Below are 15,032 nucleotides of genomic sequence, written 5' to 3' on the forward strand. Positions count from 1 at the left end.
AGGGGATTTACGTAATTTCTTGTAACTCTCCGGAAAATTTTTGAGCTAAGACTTGAACCATCCTTCGTAGTGAGTAAGTTTTTACCAAGAAATTTAAATTTTTCCTAAGTTTTAAGGTCACTAGATGTAGCACCTTGAGTTCCAAGAAGAACTAAAGAGAAAATTGTTCAAGTCATTCCTAAGTTCCTTTAAGTTTTGGGTCAAATTCAAATGACCATAACTTTCAGTACATGATGAGTTATGTCACTCCCCGGGCCTACACCCTGGGCGGGACTGGCACTCGAGAACCATTGTTGGCCTCAAGCGAACCCTTGGCCTGGCTTAACTCTTAGCGGAAGACTTACTCATGATAAAGGAAAGTATTGAAATACAATCATAACTAAACTGTCTCAATAAATAACTTAGAATGTTTTAAAGATCAACATTCAACTGGCCAAAATGGAAACTCAAGTCTCAACATAACTGAAAAGGAAATGTAAAAGACTCATGAACTAACATCAACTGTCTATTAAGCCTCTAACCACTGAGATGGACGTCAAGACAAGACTCACGACATCCTAATGAACTAACTGATAAAACAATAAAAGGGATCCTCCAGAAGCAAGGAGACTCACGAACAAGTCTGAAGCTCAACTAGAATCAACGATGCGCTGGATGCTGATCCTGATTACATGTATCCGCATCATAAAAGATGCAGTCCAACTGACATCGATACATTGAATGTACGAGCATGCGAGGGGAAATCTAAAACAAGACATAAGCTTGAAAGGAACTGAAAGAACATACCTGGGTTCAACTCAACTCAACTTAACTCATTTCAATATAAAGCAATAATATGAATGCAATATAAAGAAAAACTTTTAAAACATGGATAACAACTCTATGTATTGAGAAATACAATAGTAACTCAATTTGTATGCAAAGATACAATATAAACTCTGTTTGTATATACAAATACAATTAACTCTGTGTATATAAGAATACAAAATACTTCTGTGGGAGTTTCTCCAATCGACAACTATCACTTAAGAGCTATGTGATGATATAATGTTTGCCTCACGTTGCCATGGCCGTCATATACCTTGCCGGTGGTATAGAACCTAACTACTAAGTAGATCCACTAGTCTATGCTAAAAATCACTAAGGAATCATCTAAAAAGTATGACCCTTTTCTATTCATGATGGCTACATGGTTTATGGGGACTGTGAGTTGTTTGAACTCTCTCTTATATCGGTGCTCAATACTACTCCCAAAATATAACTAGCTCATATGTTTAAAAACATAACTCTTTATGTGGTTTGAGATAATTACTCAAAAACTAGCCCAAAGGCTCTCTAGGAAATCAGTGTTTCCTCTCTTGCTTAATTGTGAAAACATTTACTCTTTACTGAAAAACTAGCTCAAATGCTCTGTTGGAAATCAGTGTTTCCTTTCTTGTTTAAATGTGAAAACATTTACTCTTTGGGAATACATAGTCCCCATATACTTTTTTTGAAGAAATGAACTTCACTTTTTACTCTTTACTCAACTCGAAACTCAAGTCTTAAAACAAGTTTAAAGCATTTGTAAAAGACTTTTGAAAAGACTCTAGGAACTCTCTAGACTTGGCTCTTAACTTTCCATGAATTTGAATTTATGAATTCAAGGTTATAATTCATGTTTATGGATGATATCATGATGTTTAGTCGTACCTTAGAGTGTAGAAATCAACTAGAAAACATAGGTACGTTTCAAGGGAACTCAAACGGAAAGAAATGGGAAAGGGTAGGGGACCTGGCGACCTGGTGTACTGAGTGGCGCCGGGCGCCAGACCCAAAACTACAGAACCTGGGTTGGGGCACTCTGAGTGGCGCGGCGCCCGAGAGTCCAAACTACAGAACCTACTTTGGGGCGCTTTGAGTGGCACGACACACCACCCTCCATCACCCAGATTTTTGATGAATTTCATTATTCGTTTTTCGACCCTAATTCATCTAGATTCGATTGGTTCCTCCCCCAATTACTTAGATTCAAATACCCAACCAAAGTATACAAGAATCCACTCAAAAGCAACCTCAAATCTCATGAAAATAATCCAAGAACTCCTCAACAACTCAACAATCAAGAACCCAATAGAAACTTCAACAAAATCCATCAAGATCTCAATTACTCTACTTTCAAGAACGTAAATACGCTAAAATAAATCATGATTGGCACGTGGGTGAGCGAACCCAATGCTATGTGATCTCACATAACCTCATAGGGATTAACCCTTGGCGAAATCCACAAGCAAAACTTCAAAAACGATGAACTTTCACTTTTCTTCTCTTTTCTCCTCTATTTTCTTCTCTCAAAGCCCTAACGTAATTTTGTAAGATGTAAACTGAATCAAATCAGTTTAGACCCTAATTAATTCACTAAAAATGAATTAACCCAATTGAGTATTGAAAAGACAAAAATACCCCTTTAAAATCTGATTAACTTTCCTTATCTAGACAACCCAACTTCAAACGGGATTATCTCCCTCATACGAGCTCAAAAATTAGCAAACTTAGTGGCGTTGGAAACATAATTCAAAGACCTTTCATTTGATGTCTTATAGTACACTAACTCATCATGTGCTGAGAGTTATGGTCGTTTGAAGTTGACCCAAAACTTATATTTAGCACAACTTGCCAAACATTCCAAATTTGATCTTTCCAAAAATGGTTTCTTTTTATTTCTAGTTTCTTTTTAAAGCATGATGTTACAAGTTAGGTGCCCATAAGATATCAAATGAAAAGTCGTTGGCTTATCTTTCAAACGCCATCGAGTTTGCTAAGTTTCAAATTCGGATGAGTGAGATATGCCCTTTTGAAGTCAGGGTGTCTAGTTATGGAAAGTTACCCAAAAAAATGAGGGGTATTTTGGTCTTTTCCTTACCCAATCAGATTTAATTCATTTTTAGTAAGGTTTTAGAGGTTAAACTGATTTGGTTTAGTTTTATAATCCTAATCTACGCTTAGGGTTTTAGAAAAGAGTTCAAGAAAAGAAAAGAGGAGAAAAGTCAAGGTTTTGTCAAGTTCTTGAAGTTTCGTTGTGGATATTGCCAAGGGTTTAATCTCTAAGAGGTATGTAAGCTTCCATAGTGTTGGGTTTATTCACTCACACGTCAATCGTGTTATTTTCAGCGAAGTTTCGTTCTTGAAGTTGAAGAATTTGAGTTCTTGAAAGTATTGTTTCCGTTCTTGAATTAGGATGGGTTTGGTGAGTTCTTGAAATAAAAGTTAGTGAATTGAGGGTGGTTTGGAGTAGATTATCATGTACATTTGTTGAGTATTCGAATCTAAGTGATTGGAAAAGAAACCATTCATTCTAGGCGAATTAAGATCGAAAAACGAGTAAGAAAAAGTCGGACAGAAACAAAGTATCAGGTCCGCGTCGTGGACCTGTTCCTCAAATGTGAAATTTTCCTCTCTGCATCACGGAGAGAACACGGACTGCACTGTTTTAAAAATTATTTCGACCAAATATTATAATTCATCTCTGCGTCGCGGACTTGCTCCCGAGATAGTGTTTTTCAACCATTTCTCATTATTAACTATCTAAAACTCATTTAATCATCACGATATCCTTCCTATCATAAATCATAACCTTAAATTCATAATTCAAATTCAAGGTAGAGTTAAGAGCCAAGTCTTGAGAGTTCTTTCGAGTCTTTTGAGAAAGTCCCTTTGAGTCTTTTGAGAAGTCTTCTACAATTTCTAATAACTTGTTTCAAGACTCGAGCAAGTAAGTATGAGAATAATGAGAATTTATTCGTGAGTCTACATTATCATCATGAGATCTTTCATATCATGAATCATAACTCTTGAATTCATAATTCAAATTCAAAAGAGAGGTAAGAGTAGAGTTCAAGAAAGCGTCTGAGTTCAATTGTGAATCCTTTGAGATCAACTATCGATTTTGAGTTAAGTTTTGAGGAAGTAAGTATGAGAATGAGAAGAGTCGGATACATAAATTATATATTTTTATTTAGATCCTCGAGTAGAGTCGTTCATGCCCATGAATTCCACATGAACTTCATAAGTTGAGTATCTTTGAGAGGAGTAGTATCTTCAAGTTCTAAGTCTTGAGTATTGAGTTCCTAATCCTTTTGAGATTTTATTCCTTATCATGGGACTATTATATGTTACCCATGAAGGTCCTTGAGTTGAGTTGTTCATGACCATAATTCTGTATGAACCCTATGAGTTGAGCATTCTTGAGATGAAGTAGAATCATAAAGTCCTTGAGTTGAGTTGTTCATGCCCATAATTTCGCATGAACCCTATGAGTTGAGCATTCTTGAGATGAAGTAGTATCATAAAGTCCTTGAGTTGAGTTGTTCATGCCCATAATTCCACATGAACCGTCTATGTTGAGCATTCTTGAAATGAGTAGTATCATTGAAGTTCTTGAGTTGTTGAGTTCCGAGTATTGAGTTTTATGTATGGTTATTGAAAATCTTGAATTGAGTCGTTCACGTCCATAATTCGGTATGAACCCTATTTTAAGAAGTCTTTTGCAAACCTTTTTAAATTTGTTTTAAAACTTGAGTATATGAGTTTGAGGAAGAGTAGAACTGAGTTTATTTTCTTTAAAATGATATATATGGAAGTAAGTAATCTCAAGAGTAAATGTTTTTACATTTAAGCATAGACGAAACTCCGATTTCCAAAAGAGTTTTCATGAGCAATTTAGAGTACCATCTCTTTTAAGAGAAATATTTTTGAGTAATAATCTGAAACCACAGAAAGAGTTATGTTTTTAAAAACATATGAGCTAGTATATTTTGAGAGTAGTATTGAGCACCGATAATGGGGAGTGTTCAGATAACTCACAGCCCCCATAAACCATGTAGCAAACGTGGGTAAAAAGGGTTATACTTTTTATATGATTCCTTAATGCTTTTTAGCATAGACTCGTGGATCCACTTAGTAGTAGGTTCTATACCCTGGCAAAGTATAGGACGGTGTTGGCAGCATGAGGCAAGACGATGTATCATCACATAGCTCATTGTGATGGTTGTCGGTTATAGAATCTCTCACACAGTTATATTGTATTTGTATATACAATCTAAGTAAATGTTGTCTTCTTCAATACATTAAGTTGCTATCTACTTTTTAAAAAGCTTTTCATATATTGCATCTTTTATTCTTGCTTTATCCAGAGTTGAGTAACTGGAATTGAGCATCTTATTATTGAGTTGAGCCTTATTTCACAGAGTCGAGTATTTTATTATTTAGTTGAGCCTTATTTCACTGTGTTGAATATATTATCATTGAGTTGAGCCCTATTTTCTCTGAGTTGAGTTGACCTATGTTTCTTTGAGTCGACCTGTAAGCTTCCATAGTGTTGGGTTCGTTCACCCACATGTCAATCATGTTATTTTCAGCGAAGTTTCGTTCTTAAAGTTGAAGAATTTGAGTTCTTGATTTGTTTCATGAAAGTATTGTTTCCGTTCTTGAATTAGGATGGGTTTGAGAAGTTCTTGAGATAAAAGTTAGTCAATTGAGGGTGGTTTGGAGTATATTATCATGTACATAAGTTGAGTATTTGAATCTAAGTGATTGGGAAAGAAACCATTCGATTCTAGACGAATTAGGGTCGAAAAACAAGTAAGAAAAAGTCGGACAGAAACAAAGTACCAGGTCCGCTGTTTCAAAAATTATTTCAACCAAATATTAAAATTCATCTATGCGTCGTGGACTTGCTCCCCAGATGGTGTTTTTCAACCGTTTCTCATTATTAACTATCTAAAACTCATTTAATCATCACGATATCCTTCCTATCATCAATCATAACCTAAATTTATAATTCAAATTCAAGGTAGAGTTAAGAGCCAAGTCTTGAGAGTTCTTTCGAGTCTTTTGAGAAAGTCTCTTTGAGTCTTTTGAGGAGTCTTCTTCAATTTCTAATAACTTGTTTCAAGACTCGAGTAACTGAGTATGAGAATGACGAGAATGTATTCATGAGTCTACATTATCATCACGCGATCTTTCATAACATGAATCATAACTCTTGAATTCATAATTCAAACTCAAGAGAGAGTTAAGCGTAGAGTTCAAGAAAGCTTTTGAGTTCAATTGTGAATCCTTTGAGATCAACTATCGATTTTGAGTTAAGTTTTGAGGAAGTAAGTATGAGAATGAGAAGAGTCGTATACATGAATTCCATATTGTTATTTACACCCTCAAGTCGAATCGTTCATGCCCATAAATTCCGCATGAACTTCATAAGTTGAGTATCTTTGGAGGAGTAATATCTTCAAGTTCTAAGTCTTGAGTATTGAGTTCCTAATCCTTTTGAGATTTTATTCCTAATCCTGGGACTATTATATGTTACCCATGAAGGTCCTTGAGTTGAGTTATTCATGACCATAATTCCGCATGAACCCTATGAGTTGAGCATTCTTGAGATGAAGTAGTATCATAAAGTCCTTGAGTTGAGTTGTTCATGCCCATAATTCCACAAGAACCCTATGATTTGAGCATTCTTTAGATGAAGTAGTATCATAAAGTCCTTGAGTTGTGTTGTTCATGCCCATAATTCCACATGAACCTTCTGAGTTGAGCATTCTTGAAATGAGTAGTATCGTTGAAGTTCTTGAGTTCTGGAGTTGTTGAGTTCCGAGTATTGAGTTCTGTGTATGGTTATTGAAAACCTTGAATTGAGTCGTTTACGTCTATAACTCGGCATGCATGAACCCTATTTTAAGAAGTCTATTGCAAACCTTTTTAAATTTGTTTTACGACTTGAGCATATGAGTTTGAGGAAGAGTAGAGCTGAGTTCATTTTCTTTATAATGATATTTGGGAACTAAGTAATCTCAAGAGTAAATATTTTTTTATTTAAGCATAGAGGAAACACCAATTTCCAAAAGAGTTCTCACGGGCAGTTCAGAGTACCATCTCTTTTAAGAGAAATATTTTTGAGTAATAATCTCAAATCACAGAAAAAGTTATGTTTTTAAAAACCTATGAGCTAGTATATTTTGGGAGTAGTACTGAGCACCGATATGGGGGAGAGTTCAGATAACTTACATCCCCCATAAACCATGTAGCCAACGTGGATAGAAAGAGTCATACTTTTTAGGTGATTCCTTAGTGCTTTTTAGCATAGACTAGTGGATCCACTTAGTAGTAGTTTTTATACCCCAACAAAGTATAAGATGACCCTGGCAGCGTAAGGCAAGACGCTGTATCATCACATAGCTCATAGTGATGGTTGTCGATTAGAGAATCTCCCACAGAGTTATATTGTATTGTATATACAAACTGAGTTAATATTGTATTCTTCAATACATTATGTTGTTATCTACTATTTAAAAGCTTTTCATGTATTGCATCTTTTATTGTTGCTTTATCCAGAGTTGAGTAACTAGAGTTTAGTATCTTATTATTGAGTTGAGCCTTATTTCAAAGAGTCGAGTATCTTATTATTTAGTTGAGCCTTATTTCACTGTGTTGAATATCTTATCATTGAGTTGAGCCGTATTTTCTCTGAGTTGAGTTGAACTATGTTTCTTTGAGTTGAGTGGAGTTGAGTTGAGAAGTGGTAAGTATGTTTCTTTTTCATCACTTCAAGCTTATGTTTATGTTTTACAATACCTCTTGCATGCTTGTACATTCCATGTACTGAGTCATTTGGCGTGCATCGTTTCATGAAGCATATACATGTATTTAGGATCATCAACAGGTGTTTCGTTCAGGTCATGGGATGTTCCAGTCAGCTTGGTGAGCCTTCTTATATTCCATAGGACTTCACCTTTATCTTATAGTTAGTAGTTTTGAGATGTCACGGGTCTTGTCCCAATATTCTTCTGTAATAGTAGAGGCTTCATAGATAGACAGTGTTGAGGAGTTTCTGTATTTACTTTTATTTTGAGTAATGTACAAACCTTTAAAACGGTTTAGTATATGAGTTTATTGAATTTAAGTTTTAAGCTTTTGTATGCTTAAGTTAGTCTTCCGCTTGTAGTAAGCCGGGATGAGTGTTTGCTTGGGGACCAACAATGATTCTCGAGTGTCATCCACGTCCAGAGTGTAGGCTCGGGTCGTGACATTTCTTATATAGTATGAAATTTTATAGATCATGATATCTTATGTTGTGTATTTACGTAATTTTTCTATATATTTTTCATTAAAAAAGAGAGTTTTGATTCAAACTTTTATAACGTGAGAATTAAGCCTAATGATGTATGAATGTGTGTGATAACCATATTAGGCTCATAACAGTGCCAGGCGTGAATTGTTCTTCATTCTTCATTATCGTGTAAAAGTTTAGTTTAGTCAATCTTTAACCCCAATTATAGGCTTTGGGGTAGAGGTGATGAGATTCTTTCTCCGTTCTCCTATTTTAATAAGGGAAAATTGTATAAAATAACAAACTATTTATTCAAATTAAATGTTATAACCACAGTTTGATTTAATTGTAACCCGTAGCAAACAGTTGTCATTCGCCTCTCTCTCCAGCTTTCTCGCTCGCCAGCCTCTCCCTCGTCTCTCTCACTTTATACAAACACAAATGTATAAAATGCGTTTATGTTTGTATAAAGTGAAATAAAACTGTATATACAAATACAAATACATATATTTTCGTTTTATACACTTATAATTATACAAATACAGATCTTCCCCTACCCCAATTCTCTTTTGTCTTTCTCTCTTTCTCGCTTTATACAAACACATATTATACAAATTACAATGTATAATTTGTATTGTATAAAGCGAGTGAGAGAGAGATTTGATATACAAACGTTTTATTTCGATTCAATTGTATACAAATTCAAATTTTATGGAGATATACAAACACAATCATTGATACATATACATAGTAGTTACATATATATAATTATCTAACTGATATGCATATACAATTGTTGCGCTTTTATACAAATGAGGGGCCTGCCAGCGAGTTATACAATCTGATGCTCCATAACAAAATAAAGTTTGATATGGAGCGCAATTATGCAAACTATAGCAATAACATACAAATATGATTTTTTATGTTTGCTAAACCTAGCTAAAATCTACTCTTTTAATAATTGCCCTCCCTAAACCTAATGTGGTGGAGCTAATAATGTGGTTTCTGTTTTAAATTTTTTAAATTATATGTTGTGTTTCTCTCTTACACGTCTCTTAAGAAAATATCAATTAGATTTGGACTATTTTATCCTTAAATAATATGAAATTTTATAGATTATGATATCTTAAATTATGTATTTATGTAAATTTTTTATATATTTTTCATTAAAAAAGAGAATTTTGGTTCAAACTTTTATAAGGTGAGAAGTAAGCCTAATGATGTATGAATATGTGTGATAACCATATTAGGCCCATAACAGTGCCTGGCGTAAATTTTTCTTCATTCTTCATTAAATTCTAGTAAATATTGTGAATTAATATAATTGAATTAATTATTTAAATCAATAAATATGAATTTAATTAAACTTCAATGGACAAATTACAGAAATACACACATTTTGTTTCACTTATTTCCATTATCCCCTATTACTTTTAAAAATCTCCAAAATTCCTTATTTCTTTAATGTACCCGAGCTACATATTAATGTATCCGAGCCAATATTCAATGTATCTATCTGAGCTACTTTTTAATGTATCCGAGCTACATATTAATGTATCCGAACCAATATTTAATGTATCTGAGCTACATATTATGTATCCGAGCTAGTTTTTAATGTATCTGAGCTACATATTAATGTATCCGAGATAGTATTTAATGTATCCGAGCTACATATTAATGTATCCAGTTTTTTTAATTTTTAAAGGATTAATGTAATTATAAACTTATTAGGGATAAAATGTAATTTCATATTAAAACTATGAGATTTATGTAATTTACCCAAATTCAATTTCATTGGACTAGTCCATTTATTTGGGCTATGACAAATGAGCCCAATTTGCTAAGCCCCATGTGATCTCATCCTAGAGAACCAGTTTGGTGTCACATGTCAAATGGCGTGGCATGCCAAGTCAAACAAAGAAACCAATAGAGTCATGTTATGTGTCAAAATGACAAGCCACTTCGTAAAACCCAATATGTCATGCCACTTAAATTTGATTGGCTGAAGAGAAGTCTATTCTTATCACAACTCCTCTATTCAACAACTATACGTAGGGTCTCATAATTCAGATAAAAGAGACCAGGATTCTAACAAGAATACAAAGAGAGCATGTGGATCAAAAGCCGCAGATTTCTCTACAAGTTCAATAATTCAAGCATTCAAGTTCATGAACAATCAAGATTAAGACTACCAGCTCCAAAACAAGCTTGAATCCCTTGAATTTAAGTAAAAGTCAAGATAAAGTTCAAGTTCATCGAAGATTCAAAAACAAGCTCCAAAGCCCTTGAATCCAAGATCAAGTTCAAGAGCCTTTGAATTTATATCTGAAAAGACGAATCAGAGGAATCATAGAGATTGTGATATTCATATTCTGAAGTCAATAAAAATGATTATTGCATTATTTTCTAATCTTGATTATTGTTTTGCGGACTCGAATTTAATTGTCTAGAGTGTCATCTCCCTATAACTGACGTGTTTGTAGTTTTCAAGAATAATAACTATTAAGAGAAAGCATTTTGTGACAGAGATAGTTATATATATATATATATATATATATATATATATATAAACTAAGACTTCAAACATAATTCATGCTAATAAACAATGACTAAGATCTATATGCCATGTTAAGCCATCTATTGTGATTTTACAAATACAACGACAAATGATATTCCGCCTGACTTGGCTGATAAAAGCTAACTATCTCTCCTGTCAGTACATTTTCTGGAACTCTTCTGAGTATCCAAGCCTTAGAGAAGTTATCAGTACGGCTATGATCTTCCCCTGCTTCGTGGACTATAGCCTCACTGCCGGTTGATTTCTTGCAGCAGATTTTCCTTCATAGTACAATCGATGATTTGATCCACTACATACTTAAAAGGACTGTCACCTCTCTCCAAGACTGATCTAATTTGTATGCCTAATTTTTCAAATAAGTTTGATACTACCTCTTTACAAGCCCCAATATAGAATTAGGGGGATTCAAAACAAATATCTACTAAGAAAATAGAAGATGGTTACTTTTTCCGGAAAATGATTACTGATTTTTTGCTAAAATGATGGGATCTAGAATAGAGAAGGCACAAAATAAGTATTTGTCTTCATGACTAGCCAGGGGATGAAAAAAAAAGGCAGGGGATTTTCTTGAGAAAACTTTGATTGTGGTCACAGAAAAATAATTTATCTTGATCAATCATAGTCATTTGAGTCGATGAATTGCCGATTATATCGTGCTTCACCATATAACCGTAGGCAGATCAAAGGTACTAAACTGATTGAACAAAGGGAAATCAACCAGGAAACATCTTGAAAATTAAGGTTCACAGAAATAGACTAGGCATGTTAACTCCAGGATCAACGAGTAGGACTCGATTAGTAAGAAGAGCATATAGGAAAGCAGAAGCTTAAGTTAGCATTCTATTTCCTAAACCACTAAAGGAAATCCAGACCAAGTAATTACAATCTGCTGATCCATTGTATTCACCTGACTTGATAAGCTCAACGCTCCTGTTGTATAATTCTGTATGAGGACCACATTGCTTATGAAGTGCCTCGTAGTCTCCTAATCTTGACATGAGATGAGGAAGACGATGGCTTGTAAAGAAGTTTATGATATAAGGCGGATTTGTGTCTACTCAGACAAGATTTTTCATCAATTCCAGAAGGAGCACTTTAACTGTGGCTGAAAATAGCTATATATAGGATGATTATTGAAATCTTTAAAACCTTAGACAAAATAGCTATAGGATGCAAATATTATTACGAATCTCCAGAGTAAAATAACTCAGGTCTTATTACAAACGAATATGAATTTAATGATTACATTTTACTAAGTATAGATATATATATATATATATTATTCAGGGGTTTCAGTACAAATTAACGATCCATCAGCGCGGAATAATTTACAGCCTTCATCTGCTGTGCAACAGTTGACACATACTTCAGTAATTTTCTCATCTCCTGAAGAGGGGCAAGTCATGTAAGCAACTTCATTGTGACAAACCTGGAGACACATCTTCTGAGCATTTCCATATTCCACCTCAATTCCCAACAGAAATATACCTATGAAAAACACACAAATATTTGATCAACACAATAAGCAAGGTATCATATTACATTTTTTTAGCTTGAAAGTTTGATGTGCAACAGAATACAGTTAGACCTTTCTATAACAATCATCCTCTAACCAAGGTTTTTTTCATGTTGGATGGCCACGTCATCAATTGTATTATATTAAAATATATGCAGCTTGTGTATGTGGAGGGTTGTAATTAGTTGCTACCAAAATTTAACAATAGGGTAAAGGTGACCTATTTTGCTAAATTTTTCTTTGTATATCATAGGTTTTTTATAACAATATTTTGCATCAATAAATATCAAGACAACAAACGTAACGTCATTGATTATAAAGAGATTTTATTATATATAAAAAAAGCCTTACCAGACAATAGGAGGAGAGAAAGGATACCAACTTTGTAAAAGGCCATTGTATATTTCTTTGAATTTGCTTGCTTTAATTTGAGGATGTTATAATCTCTTAAGCTATTTATAGAGCAAATAAAAGATATTAAAATACAACTAGGAATAACTTTTATCATATCATAATGGACCAAATTGTGTTTTGTCAAAGTTAACTCAAATGCAGCCTTCACATTGGAGTGTATATATGACCCAGCCAACTGTTTGAATATTTGGTATACCTTTGAAAAAAAATCTTATGCTTATCCCAAAGATTAATCCCATTCCCATCTGAATCAGATCCAAATTATTATTATAAAATAAAAAAATCTTATTTTATCCAAAAAAGTCTTATGTTTTTTCTATGTAGTAATTGGTATAAAAAATAATTTTACAACTTTACTAATACAAATAGGGAAAATGTATAAGTACCCCCAGCCTATGCCCGAAATCCCAGACACACACCTAACCTTTACTAAGGTCCTATTACCCCCCTGAACTTATTTTATATATAATTTTCTACCCCTTTTTGGCCTACGTGGCACTATCATTGAAAAAATAGTCAACACACGTTGGGCCCACAAGATAGTGCCACGTAGGCCAAAAAGGGGTAGAAAATTATATATATAATAAGTTCCGGGGGGGGGGGGGGGGCTAATAGGGCCTTAGTAAAGGTTAGGTGTGTCTTTGAGATTTTGGACATAGGCTGGGGGGTACTTATGCATTTTCCCAATACAAATATAAAGTTCAGGAATGTTTGATTACTGTTAATTCACAATATAGTCACAAATTTCGTTCTACACAATGTTACGACGAACTTAATCCTTCTCCTTGTTGAAAAAAAGAAGGAGAAGGTGTTAGTGTTATAGTGTTTCAAGCTATATTGATAGTATTTCTTTTGGTTCATTTGTATATTCTGGATTTTTTCATATTTTCGCTTCAAGTCTGTGCCTTTATCTTAATTTTTATTTTTCTCTCTTTTAAATTTGTCGGGTTCTTGATTTTGCACTAAAATAGGTTCTTGATTATGCTTTGCCCTTTTAAAAAAAATATGTGATTGATTGAGTAGGTGATAAGAAATTGTATCATTTTTAGATAAAGATTTAGGATTGAAAACAAAGCTAACATTTGTATATTTTTCTATAACTAAATTTACTGTTTGTATTGAAACCTTTGTTAAATCTATATGATGTTTACTCCAGGAAGAACATATTCTGTGACTATATTTGTTGAGAGAAAATATCTATTCAAATCATAGTATTTATATATGATGGTGAAAAGAAAACATGATGGGCATATCTTGACAAATTGTTAATTCTTAGTACTTCACTCTCAAATTATAAAAAAAATCATTTTTAAATCAGTACCATCAAACTCAAAACACATTGATATCTTTGCTATGTCCATCTAGTCAATTGCCTACTAACACTTCAAAAACCAAAGGTCTCCACAAAATTTCGTTAAACGCTTGGAGAAACTACTTAAAATCTGTCAATTATGTCTCAATTCCCAAACTAGTAATTAGGATTAAAAAAAAGAATAAAGACATAAAGTGACACCTGAAGTTGTCTCGAATTTTCAAAAAGATACCTTAACTTTGCGGGTGTTCTATTATCCCACAAAACATTTCAGAATCACAATAAATACACACTTTTTACACAATCTGCATTCTCACGGCTTGAGCGTGAATCTCACCCCAATTAATAATATAATTACATACTCTCTCTGTCCCTAATTACTTGTCCACTTTTGAAATGACACACATATTAAGAAAACAATTAATGACATAGTGAGTTTACCATTTTATTCCTATTAATTATGAAGTGGATGAAAAGTTCTACATTTTTCAAAGTAATTAGTCATTTAATTGATGGTATAATGGGTAAAAAAAAATTGTCCTTTCTTGATTTGTCAAAATGGACAAGTAATTAGGGACAACGGGAGTATTTTTCCCAATCTATTTAGTAAAAATTGAACAAAATCTTGACCCATTCACATTTTAATCATGACCCGCACCTTTTAACCCTAAACCCTTTTTAGATTTTCACTCCACTCTCTCTCTCTTTGATGATCAAAATCCTAAAGCATTTCAATAGTCATAATAAATTTATTTTGCGGAGATAATTTCTTGAATTATGGAGTCAAAATGAAGAAGTGAAGGCTCACATGTTAATTGTTTCTTGATTTGAATGCAAATTTTGGTTTAAAATTCTTTTTATATAGTAGTGATTTTTTGTAAAATCATCTTTATAGTGATTTGTTGTTATTTTCTTCTTGTGTTATCTATTATTCATGTGTGTGTAGTGTTAGTTTAGGACTGATTTGAGTTTGAATGTTTCTTCACTGATTTAGTTTTGAAATTTGTTTGCAATTGCACTTTCAAGATTTACAAATTAGTTGATTTCATAACTTTTAAATAAAATAAAAGGAAGAAATTGAAGCTAGTAAAGCTAGATGATAATTTCATTGAGGATGGGGATTTTT

General features: G+C 33.4%; 1 protein-coding gene and 1 pseudogene across 1 annotated transcript; both read right to left on the minus strand.

The window, feature by feature from the left end:
* Nucleotides 1-10,734: 10,734 nt before the first annotated feature.
* Nucleotides 10,735-11,759, minus strand: LOC125819311 (galactoside 2-alpha-L-fucosyltransferase-like; annotated as a pseudogene).
* A 184-nt stretch (nucleotides 11,760-11,943) lies between these two features.
* On the minus strand, nucleotides 11,944-12,593 carry LOC125819331 (proteinase inhibitor PSI-1.2-like). Its single transcript, XM_049498783.1, has 2 exons — nucleotides 12,532-12,593; nucleotides 11,944-12,152 (listed from the first exon to the last, which is right to left on the minus strand). Exons 1-2 carry the CDS (start codon nucleotides 12,575-12,577, stop codon nucleotides 11,944-11,946), a joined length of 255 nt encoding a protein of 84 aa, XP_049354740.1. The 5' UTR covers nucleotides 12,578-12,593.
* Nucleotides 12,594-15,032: the final 2,439 nt, after the last annotated feature.

This window comes from Solanum verrucosum, unplaced genomic scaffold (genome assembly GCF_900185275.1).
Source record: "Solanum verrucosum unplaced genomic scaffold, falcon-dt-bn FXZP01000207.1, whole genome shotgun sequence".
Classification (NCBI taxonomy): Eukaryota; Viridiplantae; Streptophyta; class Magnoliopsida; order Solanales; family Solanaceae; genus Solanum; species Solanum verrucosum.

Bases quoted from the DNA above. Each gene is read 5' to 3' on its own strand.
- LOC125819331 (XM_049498783.1), bottom strand. From the start codon at position 12,577: ATGGCCTTTTACAAAGTTGGTATCCTTTCTCTCCTCCTATTGTCTG. The intron at 12,153-12,531 runs GTAAGGCTTTTT...TGTTTTTCATAG, and splicing joins TTCTCTCCTCCTATTGTCTG to GTATATTTCTGTTGGGAATT.